The sequence below is a fragment of the Hyperoodon ampullatus genome (genome assembly GCF_949752795.1).
Source record: "Hyperoodon ampullatus genome assembly, chromosome: 4".
NCBI lineage: Eukaryota > Metazoa > Chordata > Mammalia > Artiodactyla > Ziphiidae > Hyperoodon > Hyperoodon ampullatus.
This window is the reverse complement of record NC_136917.1, coordinates 99729611-99744100: the sequence shown is the minus strand read 5'-3', so window position 1 is coordinate 99744100 and position 14490 is coordinate 99729611. Positions and strand designations below refer to the sequence as shown.

Here is a 14490-nt window from a genome sequence, read left to right as displayed (position 1 = left end):
TCCTTAAACTGTTGTTCTTCTCCACACCCCACCCTCATCCCACCCCAACTCTCCTTCCCTCATTGAAAGTCAGGCAAGGACTGCAAGGACACCAGAGGCCCTAGCCTTTTGGGAAGGCATCTGAGACGGACAGGATTTCACTGGGTGTCTGTGAAGTCTGCTCAGCCAAGGGAACTCAGCTCCTGAGTAGAGACTTCAAATTTTAAGCTTTATATTGCTATTAAGTTTATTATTCTGTCCAATTTTTAAAATGTATTTTGACCTGTTATGTTATTTTGCTAATTTTATTGACTTTTTCTAATTCTTTATTCTTCCATTATTTGCAGTTAATTTTAATCTGCCTTATTGTATATCAACTTTTTTCATCCTGTTTTGCTTAAATTTAGCTTTTTTAGTATCCTATTGATTGATTATTCTTTACCATTCCAGTGTATTATCCATTCTGTTACTTAAGCAGAGAGTATTAATAGAGAATTCATAACATTAAATTTACAAGGGAAATAGTCACTTCAGTCCTTTATCACTTTCAATTCATGTATATATTTATGTATTTCCATATTATTGGAGAACTTGAGGATTTTAGAATGAAGAGATTTGAGACTGACTCTTGGTGTTTTTGTTGTTTGTTTTGTCATTTAAAATTATACTCCTCTCCCCCACTTGGTATAGTACTGTGGGTGCAGACTTCTAAGGAAATTCTTATGCATTCTCTTATCTTACCTTATCCCTCTTCTTTACCTTTCCTCCTTCTCTGCAGTGATAGGATTCATGGAGGTTGTTGGGGAAAAATGTCTTCCTATCAGCTCAAGACTAATCAGTGCAAATTAAATACATGTGTGCCCATTTAAAAACCGAGTACCAGTTTTCCAAAGACACAGCCCTATTGTGGGAAGAGATCTTTAACATTAATTGGAAAGTATAGTGATAAAAGTCCATGTCTGTCTATCTATTCATATATCATCTATCCATTCATGTGTGTATATATACATATATATAAAATTTCAAGCCTTTTATTTAAAATAATAAAAAGTAATGATTGTTTCAAATGTGAGAACATGCGCCGTAAAAATTTCTCTTGAAGGGCAAGGAATAGGAATATTATCTATTTTTTGTGGTTTAAAATTATGTGGGTGAATCTTACTGGTATAGGAATCATCATTTCAATGAGTAAAGTCCATGAAGGAAATAGTCTATAGAAAGAAATTTTATAAGGTGTAGCAATAACTATATTTACTTCTCTTGTTTCCTACAGACTTTTCTTCACAGGAATTAGAGATTTTTATTTGTTCCTTTTCCTCCTCCTGGCTTCAAATGTTTGTTGCAGAGGCAGTCTTTAAAAAGTTGTGCTTACAGAGTGCCATTAGTATTTCTTCTGAGCCACTCTCTCTTCAGAAAATGGTAAGCACCACTCTATTTTAGTTCTTTTAATTTAAGAAGTAAGTTTATAAATTCAATTTTTAAATATTCTTAGTTATTCTAATAATTGGACAGAGCATATGAATCATAAATCTTTCAAACATATATAAAAGCAGGTGGTTTTATTCCTCAAAATGGAATAATTAGTGAATAGAAATTTTAATTACTTGAGAGTAATTAAGAATTGGTAACAAAAATTATACAAGAATCTTTATATCACTTGCCACAGTACGTAAGATTATTATTTTGGAAAGACCTTGATCCAGAAACATTCTACATATTATTTAATGATATTTAAAAAGCAAAATTTGCAAATGATGCCAAAGGTTATTCCAGTTATCCTATGTATATACACATATAAACTTGATTTTATCCAAGGTTTTCCAGTTTTATCTTGGCTATCTTTAGCTATTATTGATATCTAATATCGCCAGCAGTTTCTTCAACAAATGAAAAATATGCTTGTTAATAATTGGTCAGATTGGACAAATACTGTTTGCAACAATCCTTGTCTTCAGTGACTTTTGCGTTCCTCATTCCGTTTATTCCAGACTTCTCTTCTGTTGAAGGAAGACATTACCAAAATGGAAATGACAAAATACCAGTTGTACTTAAACCATAAATACTAAAAATAGGCTAATTATAACAAGTTGGGCGTAAGACTCATCAAAAGAACTTTCCTAAATGAGTGTCAAATTTCAATTCAAAAAAATAATTATTTTGAAGAAGGCATTTTTCTTGTGTATGTCATATTGACTTAATGACATGGAACTAGCAGCTTTCTTAGTATTTTAGCATGTTCATATGAGATAGGGTGGCAACCATAGTGATGAAACCAAGAAAATATAACTAAATTTAATGGTGAAATGAATCAAGTAATTTATTTTTACTGTTTCCAGGTTTTTGTAGTTGAGAAAGCAATATAATATTATTTTGCAACAGGTATATTCCTATTTGCCAGCTTTGGGGAAAACTGGTGTGCATGGGACTGGAAAGATGCAGATACCAAAGAAAATAGGACAGCGGCCTTGCTTTGAATCTCAGAGGGCTTTAATTATACTGAATGGTACTAAACAGAAACAAGTTGAAGGGCTGCCAGAGTTACCGTAAGTGATGCTTATATACCAGCTATGCTTTGTTTTCGAGTACAGCTCTTCTTCTTAGGCATTTCTTGAACTGTATCTTTATCTGAGATGTTGTCTGAATTATACTGATAGCAGAAAACTGAGTTTTATACCTATAAATGCACATGATCAACATTTTCACTTTCTTTAATTCAAGGTACACACTTTCTTTCTATTAAGTCTTTTTCAAAAGAAATAAAACTCTTCATCAAATTATTGTTCCACACAATTTTTGCCTTGTGATTTAAAGTACTACTTGTATATAACATAGATGGGATTTCAGAATGCATTGCCATGTGAGATACTCTGAGTTGTTACAATAGCTTTCCCCAAATGAGAAACCTCCTCTAAAAGTATGCTATATAAAATTCAGAAAACCTGAAATCTTTTTAGGAAGAAGAGGATAGGATTAGAATATGAACATAAGAATAGGGAGTAGGGGCCTGCATTTTGATCTTAGCAGTTTGCTTTAGTCTCTCTGCCAAATATGGTTTACTTGGTCTCATCTGCTTTACTGGACATTCAATATTCATAAACTTTTCGGTGGGCTGTTGGGCGGTGCAAGGGTAATAAAATGAAAATTAATGCATAAAATTTGTTTCTGTACAGTTGAAATAAATATAAAAATAGAAAGCAGTAAAGATTTGAATGAATAAGGGGGTTTAAATTAAAAGAAGGCTAGATTTTTTTTTTTTAACTCACCATATAATTTGTGCTTCTATGCCTTGGTGAAAAACAAGCTTTCATTATGTCTTACTTTCTTTTCAGAGAGCTGAATCTTGGTAAATGTTCCTCATCATTAAAAAGATTGAAAAAGAAGTCAGAAGGAGAATTGTCGTGTTCCAAGGAGAATTGCCCCTCTTTAGTTACAAAGATAAAATTTCACAAGACTAATTTAAAAGGTATTCCAAATATCTAAATTAATTTATGCTAGGAACTTTTCGTGGTTATAGTCAGTATTTGCAAGTTTTACACACTGGCCCTGATGAATGCTTGAACTTAAATATTGGACTAGGTCCAGGAAATACCTTCCTGGAGAGCATATTATTTTTGTGAACAGCCATTTATACAAAAAAAAAAAAAAAAAAGTGTTTAATACCTGGTGTAATAGAGTTTTCCTCCCTTCTTTTCTCCACCTGCCTTTTCAGATATTAAACACTGTGTAGCTCATGTTGAGCTCATTCCAGACTTGCCTGCCTTACTTTTCTATTCCACCTCAACCTGTGCTGCTTAGGATCAGTGTCTTGTGATTTGAAAGTATAATTCAGTCTTCATCTCTTTCAGTCCTAGACGTTTTGTGAACAAAGAATGAGAAGTAGGCTATGTTACATAGCTGTGTTAAGCATATGGACTCTTTTCTTCCAGGCATTGAGCCCAGACTATGAAATGTGCTTGGCTTTTGGTTCTAACTATACTGGAACCTAAGTACCTAAAGGGATGGAGTAACAAGAATAGCGTTGTAATAATTCACTCCAGCACTTCTTTTACTTAGGTACCCCTTAACTCAAAATTATAAATTACTTCCAAGAGTCTGTATCTGGCCAAAGTAAATTGCTAAGTCTCTTGTTTATGAGCTATATTTTGTTTTTAATACAAATATTATCATTATGGCACCAAGCTTTCATCATCTTTCAACATGAGATGAGTTCATAATAGCATATCACAAACTCAAAACAACTGCCCGTTTGGCTCAAAATATGAAAAATGTATTAAATGTGAACTCAGATATTAACTTCACAAAACAGTGTCCTTTTTCTTTGTTTATTGTGTCAGAAAGTAAAATGAATATGAATGGCTTTAAGCTGAACAGCAGAAGGAACTGGAGGGAGGAAGAGAATTGAGAAATAGTAGAGAAAAACTTCGAAAGCTTTTCAATGCTTGTTAAAGAAATGTTTTGGTAGAAGTTACAGAGATAATCTGTAAAACTAAACACTAGAAAAATGTGCTACTTAGTATTTTATAGCAAAAAAGAGTTTGATTCAATATGTATTTCATTTGTTTTCAAAGCAGTTATTATGTTTTCTTAAATTCCCCTTACATCAAATTATCACTTACATCTTATTAATCTTGCTTACAGCAGAGAAGGATGTATTCAATTTTAGGAAGCAGGCACTAACTGCACCCCTCCTAGAAAAGACTTTGCCATTCTATTTGTCATTCTTGTTCAGCTTTAAATGGTACTAGGGATTTTTTTCGTGTGTGTGCATGTGCGTGTGCGTGTGTGTGTGTTTATATTAAGATTCCCCCATTTCTCCTTCTCCGTGCTGCTGTAGCCAAGCCAGACAGCCTATTGAGAAGCAGCAAACCATCTGTTAATGGATTTGAAGTTCTGAATTACACTTGAGTGTGTAGAGGCACTCATGCTTAGCCAGAAACATTCATTTGAATTAAGCTATAAATGCTGTATAAAAAAGAGCCATACATTTAACGTAGGTTCATGAATAAATTTAAGAGAGGGCAATTGCACTTTCAACTTTTATTGCTGCAAAACCCAGTATATTTGGTGTTCTCTGATCATTTGAGGGTTTTATAGCAGGATTGAAACTTCAAACCTTGAACTAGGGGGAGACAATGCCTATATTAAACCTTTAGTAGAATTTCATTGCTGAATTTCTGATAGAACAGAGAGGCTCTATGGATTGGTGGGGTTCCCTCCCCCCTCTTTTTTTAATGTGAGAGATGTTTAAACCAGTCAAAAGGAAAACTCAATAAATAATTTTCTGGCATGGGGCCAGATCTCCTAGTTCATGCCCTTTGATTATTTTCTTTACTTGATATCTTGTCCTCTCTGGAATAATCTATTAATTTTTTATGGCAGGAGAAACAGCCCTCCATAGGGCTTGCATAAATAACCAAGTGGAGAAATTGATTCTTCTTCTCTCTATGCCAGGAATAGACATCAATGTTAAAGGTAAGTTCTAAATCTTTGTTGTCTAATTCAATGTCTTAATATTTGTGATATTAAATAGTTTAATTTCAACATTAAGAAAAATCATTTAAGTATATTTACCTAACATCTTTAAAGTATTGCTAGTAGCAAAACCAAGAAATTCATCACATATTGATGTATAATAGTGCACAACCATTTTTTGACATCTATATTTTGATCAGATCCCAACATCAATATTTTAAAATAGTTTTTAATTTATTTTTTACAATTAGAAATATGATTATAACCTAGGCATTTTTATCAGAGCATTCTATTTGTATATGAGGCACTTAGAAAGTCACACTGATAAGGGAAGTAGAATATCAATACTTCACTACCAAAAGTCCTACTTTTGCTGTTTTAAAATTTGCCTTGATTTCTAATTTAGACAATGCTGGCTGGACGCCTTTGCATGAAGCCTGTAACTATGGCAACACAGTATGTGTCCAGGAAATTTTGCAACGTTGTCCAGAGGTAGATCTGCTCACTCAAGTGGACGGGGTGACTCCTTTGCATGATGCACTGTCAAACGGACATGTAGAAATTGGCAAGCTGCTACTCCAGCATGGGGGTGAGTGCATTTATGCTAAACGGGTTATGATAAATTATCCAGTTTTTTGACGAATCCCTCAGAGGTAGAAAGTATTTTATATTTTAGGCTCTATAAGGAAAGATGCCTTTATTACATTTTAATGAAAAAGTAAAGATGAAAAGTCTGCTAGAATGTAAGCACCTTTTATTTACTGAGGATAAAAGCCTTTTCATAACACGTATTTATTTATAGTATTATTAAGCCTTTTTACCTTTGTTACGAGAGTATATTTTGAATTGAGTGTGTTGGTTTTTACTATTAATCCTTTTACTTAAAGTGTGTAATGTCTGTTAACCAGCCATTTCTGAAAGCTTATTAATAAATGGATGTAAATGTTCAATTGTGAGTACTTCGGTTTTTCATTCTTGTTTCATTTCCTATATATAACTGCTAACGATTATTCTTTTTTTTAATGAGTCATTTCTTTATAGACTACAAAAAAGACATCCTGGAATAATGTCTTTTCTTCATTCACATTTTGTAGTCAGTTAATAAGTTAAGTAGGAGGACTTCCAAATGATAATAACTGTTGTGCAGAGGGTATGTGATGGAAGTAACTTGAGCTTAATTATCATCTACTGCTTTTTCTGCTGATTTCTTATCTGATCTCTGCTTTTAGAACCCTTTTTTCCACCCCCCAACTCAGTGATATTCTTCTTATATCTGAACTGAATAATATAAATTTTATATCAAAGTGTTCAAAACTGATTTGCGTTTTAAAAGGAAAAACAAAGGAAAAGTGATGACTAGCTTATAATACACAAAGATTTGTATGAATTTCCTATTACTTTTATTTGTACTAAAAATACTGTTGTACTATTTATCCAGTAATTAAAGCTATTTGATTCTGCATGAAAATAAACAGCATATTTTCTTTAGCTATCTCTTTACTATATATCTATATCTATCTGTCATCTATCTGAGGAAGGCTCTATATCATGGTAGTTTAACATGTTCGGTTATTTATAGTCTTCTCCTGCCCCCTAAAGGCCTTAGTGTGTCTGTTTTACTTATACCATTTCATAATCAATGTATTTTTCAGTTCTTATACTTTTTTTAGTATTATATGTTTACAAAACCATACTGTTATATCTCCTAAGTGTTTTAGTTTTCTACTTAACTATGTATGTGACATTCCAAGCCAATATTTGGCTTTGCTTCAGTTGGTCTAAGTGATGTAAAAGCCATTATTGTATTAAGTCCAACTTTTCAGAAGAAGAAGGCATTATACTAACCAATGTGAATTTTTTTAGGACCTTTGATGAAGAATAGTAAATTGTTGAGTTCTTTGTCCTAAGAGAGGAAATCTACTTGTATTTGCATTTATCAAGGTCCTTCGGCAATCATACAGACTTCTCTTTGCCTTAGGTATAATCTGAGTTTGGACCTGTCAAATGGTTTGACACCATCATTGTAGAAACTATATTATCTCTTCATTGTGAGTCGCTCAGTATTGAGAGCAATAATTTAAATTATGTTTCTAAAACCTTTGTTTACTTTTGGTATCTTGTGTTCATAATTTTGTTGTATTTTCTCTTTTAAACAGGAATAACTTGAAACATTTTTTTGAAATATCAACATAATGAAAATAAATCTAATTTTGATTTAGAATTTTTTCCGTAAATTATACATTAATCGTATGTCATTACTGGTTGATCTTTTACCTAAATACATTTTATATCTAGGCCACTACATATGTCTCATCAGATTCATCATTAAGAGTTTTAGCAGCTACGATCTGTAATCTCTCTGACAATAAGATCTGTGTTGTATGGTAGAATCTTCTGATTATGTCTGCTAGTACTCAAACTTTTATATCCCTTATAACATTTTTATGGCAAAGTACATAAATAATTATAGGACTTGACTGGCAGAGGTGCGAAGTACTCCTGTACTTTGCTGTGTGACCAAATACTGAGTCATTGTTATTTTGCCCCTCTCATATCATCCTTAACTACCCAGGGGATAAACTGTATCTTCAAAACTTTCTTAGTAGATGGTTAGTTGGGTGTAGCTAGCATAGATGGATGAAATCTGAGTTTGTCCCAGAGCAGTTAATATTTACTTTTTGTGAATCAGTTACCTATACTAAAACTTGAACATAAGGATAATGAAAAACGTGTTCTGTGTCTGGGCAAAGTTTTGCAGTCTGCACTGCTACCATTGCCTATTAGCAATGGAAGGGGTCAGTACTTTTTCTGCTTGTTGATATTATGAAATACCTTTAAGACTCTTATACAGAATTTAAGATAAATGTATTTTTTTAAATTTCCTCCGGGAACACTGATATTCTTATTTGAAGATGACAACTTATAAAGTTTTATCAAAGTTTTTTTTAAAATTTGTAACCATATATGTTATTTATTGAACTAAGGCATGTGCTTTTAGGCAAACCTGATTAGGCAATTGACTAGATTTTTTTTTTCTAATGCACCTTTATTAGTCAGTTAGTATATAGAACCAGTTAATTATGTCAATATAAATTACTACAAAATATGACTGTAAACTGAGCCCTGGGTGCTTTGGGGAAAAAAGGAGAGAGAAAATGGCTGTTACACTGCCAAAATAAGAATATTTAACTCTTAACATTTTGCATGTTCTTTTTCACAGGCCCAGTGCTTCTGCAGCAGAGGAATTCTAAGGGGGAATTGCCCTTGGATTATGTGGTATCATCTCAAGTCAAGGAAGAACTATTTGCTATCACAAAAATAGAAGATACAGTGGAGAACTTTCATGCACAAGCAGAGAAACATTTTTACCACCAGCAACTTGAATTTGGCTCATTTTTACTTAGTAGGATGTTGCTAAATTTTTGTTCAGTTTTTGGTTTGTCTTCAGAGCTCTTCTTAGCTTTCAGAGGATTAACTCATCTAAATGAGCTGCTTATAGCTTGTCAGAATTATAAGGAAGCCACTAGTGCTCGTACTGACTGGTTATTGGATCTTTATGCTAGAAATATAAAGACATTGCAGAAACTCCCAAATATTCTTAAGGAACTCCCTGAGAATTTAAAAGCATGTCCTGGAGTACACACTGAGGCCTTATTGGTGACATTGGAAATGATGTGTCGGTCGGTCACTGAGTTTTCATGATGATGCCAGAAAATATGGGTCAGCTTTCTAAACCTGCTCAGCTTGCTTTGTCATTTATTATGGACTTCATAGCTTATTAACAATTATTAGTTTCATTTATTTATTGACAGAATTTGCAGCCTTGCTAAATCTTAAAAGCACTTAAAGAACTTATCCAAAGCTATAGTATAGGCTTCTTTTTCCAGTGTGTAGAATTTAACTCAAAAGTAAAAAATAGTTTTGTTTGATACACATTACTTTTATTAGTCTTTATTATTTTTTGTTCTAAAAGTATTATTTATATTGTACATGTAACATTTTTAAATTTAAATATTTTTTCAAATCAAAATGTAATGTCCTCTCTTCTAGGTGTTCTGGGTCTTAGCATCATGGCAGGAATATTCATGCAAATGTGCACCTATCAACATGTAACTCCCTGTTTCTTCTCTGTAGGCTGTTGGAATAAAATACTCAGTTTTATGTGTTTCTAAAATAAACATTTCAAAATTCACAATAATATATTCTTTTGGTTTTTAAATTTAGTAAATGTGCTAATAGTTTGATCCCTTGATCTATTTTATTTTAGCAGGTCCTATAGAAAGTGTATTTCTACTCCATGTAACCACTATCCTGTAAGTGAAACATTTTGCTTCATATTGTTTTATTAAATATTAAGATTCTAAATGGTAACAAAATAAAGGATTTGAGGTTAGCCTTCAAATGTGACATCATACAACTCTCTTTTGATATTTATTGATACTTGCCAAAATATCAGAGAAAACATGACTAAGGAACATTATAATGCTCATAGAGAGTAAGGCGCTTCCCCAGATGATGTGTAAGAACACTTTTATTCCAAAGAGTAGCCACTTTACATCACTTGTGAAGGCATGTGGAATAACATTTGCTTGGTAAACTAATAAAAACATAGACTTTGACATAAGACAGACATAGTTTCAAATCCTTGTGTAATTTCTTACTAACTGAATTACAAAGCAAGTTTCTTTCTGAGCTTTGGTTTTCTTACCTGTCAAGTGGAAATAACACCAGGTATCTTGGTCATGATAGAATTAAGTTATTAGCCGTTCACCTTATATGGCACTTAATAAATGTTACTTCCTTTTGCATTCTTAACTCCTCTTTTTAGTTATAACGAATCATATAGATAGTAATTTCTTAAGTTGCTAATAATTCTAAGTTAATGAGATAATTAACTGCTAAGAAAAAGTAGATAATTAACTGCTAAGAAAAAGTAGTTTTCTAAATTAAATGTTCGCAAGAAATATTCATTTAGTTGCAATTAGTATTAATAATTCATAACTGTTCTGTCTGCCAATTTCTACAAGCCATGCTGACATGAAATATTAAACACTCAAATGCTGTTGAAGTCTCTACCTCAAGAAGGTGTCATTGCAGTTTGTACTTCTTCAAAAGTATAACTTGGCAAACAGATTACTGCTTTGTGGCCTAGTTAAAAATACCAATAAATATATATGAATTTAAACCTGCAATAAGAAACTTTATTTCCCATATTACTTATGTTTTATTTTAGAAAACATAATAATTGCCTCAAATTTATTTGAGATGTAGAGAAAGTGGAAATTTTAATAGATAAAATTCATAGACTCTCTGACCCCTGGCATTTTAGCTGTAGGCATCTCAAAGTTGCAGCCACTGAAGTGAAGAGAAGGCTGAGTAATGCTATTTATCATTGTACTCTGCCAGATTTCATATCATAGTTCAATGGAGTTGTTTTCTTAAAAAAAAAAAAAAAAAGGCCTATGAAAGCCCTTATTACAATAGAAAATAAAGCTTGGAAGGAGATTTCTGAGCTGTTAAGATTCAGCTTTCTCCATGCATAATCCACACAAATATTTGGAATATAAAAGATTTTAGAATGTTTCCTGGCAGCTTTTTAGGAAGGGTCTCTGAAGTTTTTGAGCTTACTAGTTCTTAATTTCCCTACACATAATAAAGTGGTCCAAGTATATACAATTCTTGTCATTTCATTAAGTCCAAGATAACCAGAAAAACATTTGTCCTCATATAAATCAAATGCTATATTAATCAGTGTTTTGAATTCATCGTTTCTTGAACACCTATTATGTACCAGGTGGTATGCTTGACAGGGGCTGACTACAGTAAAAGAGGAAAAGCTTACATTCTAGGAAGGTAAGTCTAGTTTTATTGTCTTCTGTATAGGCTGTTGAAGAAAATTAATTTCAGTTTGGGTGTTTCTTAAATTTACAGTAATAATTGGTGTTCTCGTTTCGTTTTAAATGTGAAGGGTCTGATAGTTTAATCCTTTGATCAGTGTGACTAGCAATTTTAGAGTGAATAGAATGTGGTGTGTGCTTTTGCAATCTTAGTGAACCCCAGTACTCATTCCTAAACACAAATGCATTAATGCTAGGATCCTTTATATAAACACTAGGCAATGTTTGCCATTTTTATTTATTCTGTTATAGAAAGTTAAATTAATACCTTCACAGGAGAAAATTTTTGATGGAATGTGCAATCCATATACATTTACACACCTTTCCAGTTAAGTGATGAACTTGATGAGAGCCTGTCACTGTTGCCCCTTAATCAGTAGAAAGGGGTCATTTTTGAGTGACATGAGGCACTCTTTCCCTCAGGCGTTTATCACGTAGCTTCCACACCAGTCGCACCTCTTGCTGACGTGGAGCTTTCAAAATTCAGAATGATAATTGTTTTTATAACAAATGTGGATTGAGTTAGAAAGGTCAGTGATGGCATTATTGGAATTACACTGTGCCTGGTGATGTCAAAACTGAAGACATGGAATAGTTAACTATTTCTTATAAATCAAATTATGTTATCAAAAAATTCACCTTGTAGGTTAAGATGAATTATGGTAGGATGATGTACTTTGGTGGTTATTTGCTCTGATACAGAATCAGAGATTATTAGACTATAAGTTAATTAGAAAAGGTTGTGGTATTGTTTTTTTAGGTTTTAAGCATACATCTTTTAGAGTACTGCAAATTGCACTAAAAGAAGACCTTTTCGGAGGAAACGAACAAGATAGTTTTAACATTATTGATTGTTAGACAGTCAAAAAAGTTTTCTCTCTTAAGTAAATGCTAATCTTTGAGAACATCCAAAATGTTATATTTTAATTCATGCTTCCCAGTTTATGAAAGTACCAAGCAACTTTCTTTCTTAGACACATGAATTTACGTGAATTGCTAGGGGGAGAACATTCTATTAAATTATTTTAAAAAGGACGTTTTCCAATCACAGATCCAAGTGATTAGCTTTTTATCACAGAGGAATTTGCTAATTAGTACTTTTGTGTTAATAAGCAAAATTACATTTTGTATTTATATTTGATGTACAAAATATTTTCTAATATTTTATGTATTTGAATTCATTACCATATGGTTTGGGTTTTGTTTGTTTTTTGGTGTAGGCATATAGTTCAAATACACTTACACTATATATTTTTGTAATCTTGAAATATAACCCTTAGCGCTAGACACGATTGATTTTTTTATAATATTGTATTTGTACTGCTGAATATATATATATTTTTTTCTTTTTTAAAACAAATATAGTGAATTATTCTGTGTTTTTAAACTACTTGCTGAATTAAGATCCAACAGTATTAAATCAACAAAGTGTAACTAGTGATTAGTTATATAAAAATAATATTCCTAATAAGTATATAATGTTATTTTTATATATTTAATTTGTAATATGTAATATTACCCTTAACATAGACCAAAAAAATTAAGTTCCTTTTTCAAACATCTATAAAGAGCTGTCTCCAGTTAAAGATGAAACATTTTCTCCAAATTTTTGTCTTTTTACTGTGGTCCCCAAATCTTTTCAGACAGTTGAACCCAGATTTGGTAAATCTAATCCTCTTCCTTTCAAAAGTATCTAAATTAGATCAAGTGAACATTAATGCATAATGGGTGTTAAACATTAATAGAGAATGACTACGTTGGAATGTATGATTTATTTCTAACAAAGAGTGGAATTTTTTTTAAATGTGCTTAGCACTTCCAGCAGGTAAATTGCACTGAACTGAAAGTCTGGAATCCAGCTTTGAATTTACACCTATTATACTATCATTTATCTTAATAACAGATGAACTGAAATTTCCAATGATTTTCCATTCTTCTGTCCTCAGATGAAATAGTCATGTTGAAAAAATCGTTAATCTTCAAGTGGTGACAGATAAAAAGAATTTAGTTTGTTGTCAGTACTTCTCAACTTAAAGGTTAGGTCAGCCATGGTTTATGTCATGACACTGATAAATTTTTCTAATGACCAGAATGGTTTGACTTGTAATAGCTTTTTGTTTTGGTTTTAAGGAATATATATCTTGGTTATCTGACTTCATCCTAAAGATGCATTTTTTTCTACTTTGCATTGTTTCTATAACAGAGACAAAATTATAGAGCAGTAAGTAATATGTGGTGTTAAAATATGCATTTTAAAGAGCTTTCCATGAAAACTTAAAAGCAGAATTGTAAAGATGAAAACTTGGCAAAGGGATGAGGGAAAATGGTGTTAGGAATCATTGTGGTTTAAAGAGGGTAAAGATTTCTAGATGCTGTTTAATATACTGAGGAGGTAGTGAAGGTATAAAATCAGAAAAAAGGCAGACAGATCTCCTCATCTCAGGAACAAACTGTCTTTGAAAATTTTGATCAATGTTCAGTAAACCAAGGGTCAAGATAAGTGTTTGGTGGAAGATTCTTTTAGTTAAAATTCACTCAAAATAAAGAATAAAAATTTTAATGGTATCATCAGAAATAGGCTATTTCGACTAGTGATATTCAGTCCTTTCTTAAAAGTTATGCAAATTTAGATTTCTCATTTCTTGTTTTCCCATGATTTTACTTCTTTTACTCTTTTTTTTTTTCAAAATACTTTTAAGTTCATACTCAGTCATGTTATTGGAGGAAATAGACTTAAAGAGAGGTTGAAAGCCATTTATAAAAAGTGGTTAAACTGGTTCCCTTAATTCCTTTTTCCTGGATTAATTTTAGTCCTTTTTAAAAAATAGAAACTATTTAAATGTAATTAAAAATTATTTTATCTAAGTAAAATTATAGAAAGGAAAAATTGTAAGCAAATCCATTGCCAATAGTGGTGTATTTCTGATAGAATTTTGAATATTTGATTTTCACTTCTCCAAGTTTCTCTGCAACATGATTTATATTTGTGTATAACACCAGTAGCCAATTTATTTTTTAAAGTAATGCTCCTAATATAAATAAGAATCAGTTTTGAAATTTTTCTAAAGTTGTCTTATTTAAACTGGCATCTACTGGACTTTTTTAAATATAAAGTGCATTTTTAAAATATGCCATTTTTCTT

General features: G+C 31.9%; 1 protein-coding gene across 1 annotated transcript in view; it reads left to right on the top strand.

The window, feature by feature from the left end:
* Positions 1-9153, top strand: part of SLF1 (SMC5-SMC6 complex localization factor 1) — a gene marked incomplete at its 3' end in the record, with an annotated part of 72123 nt that extends 62970 nt beyond the window's left edge. The window contains 6 exon segments of the mRNA XM_079703333.1: positions 1253-1398; positions 2359-2522; positions 3309-3442; positions 5359-5451; positions 5858-6040; positions 8672-9153. Of these exon segments, the coding sequence (XP_079559459.1) occupies positions 1253-1398; positions 2359-2522; positions 3309-3442; positions 5359-5451; positions 5858-6040; positions 8672-9153 (1202 nt within the window).
* Positions 9154-14490: the final 5337 nt, after the last annotated feature.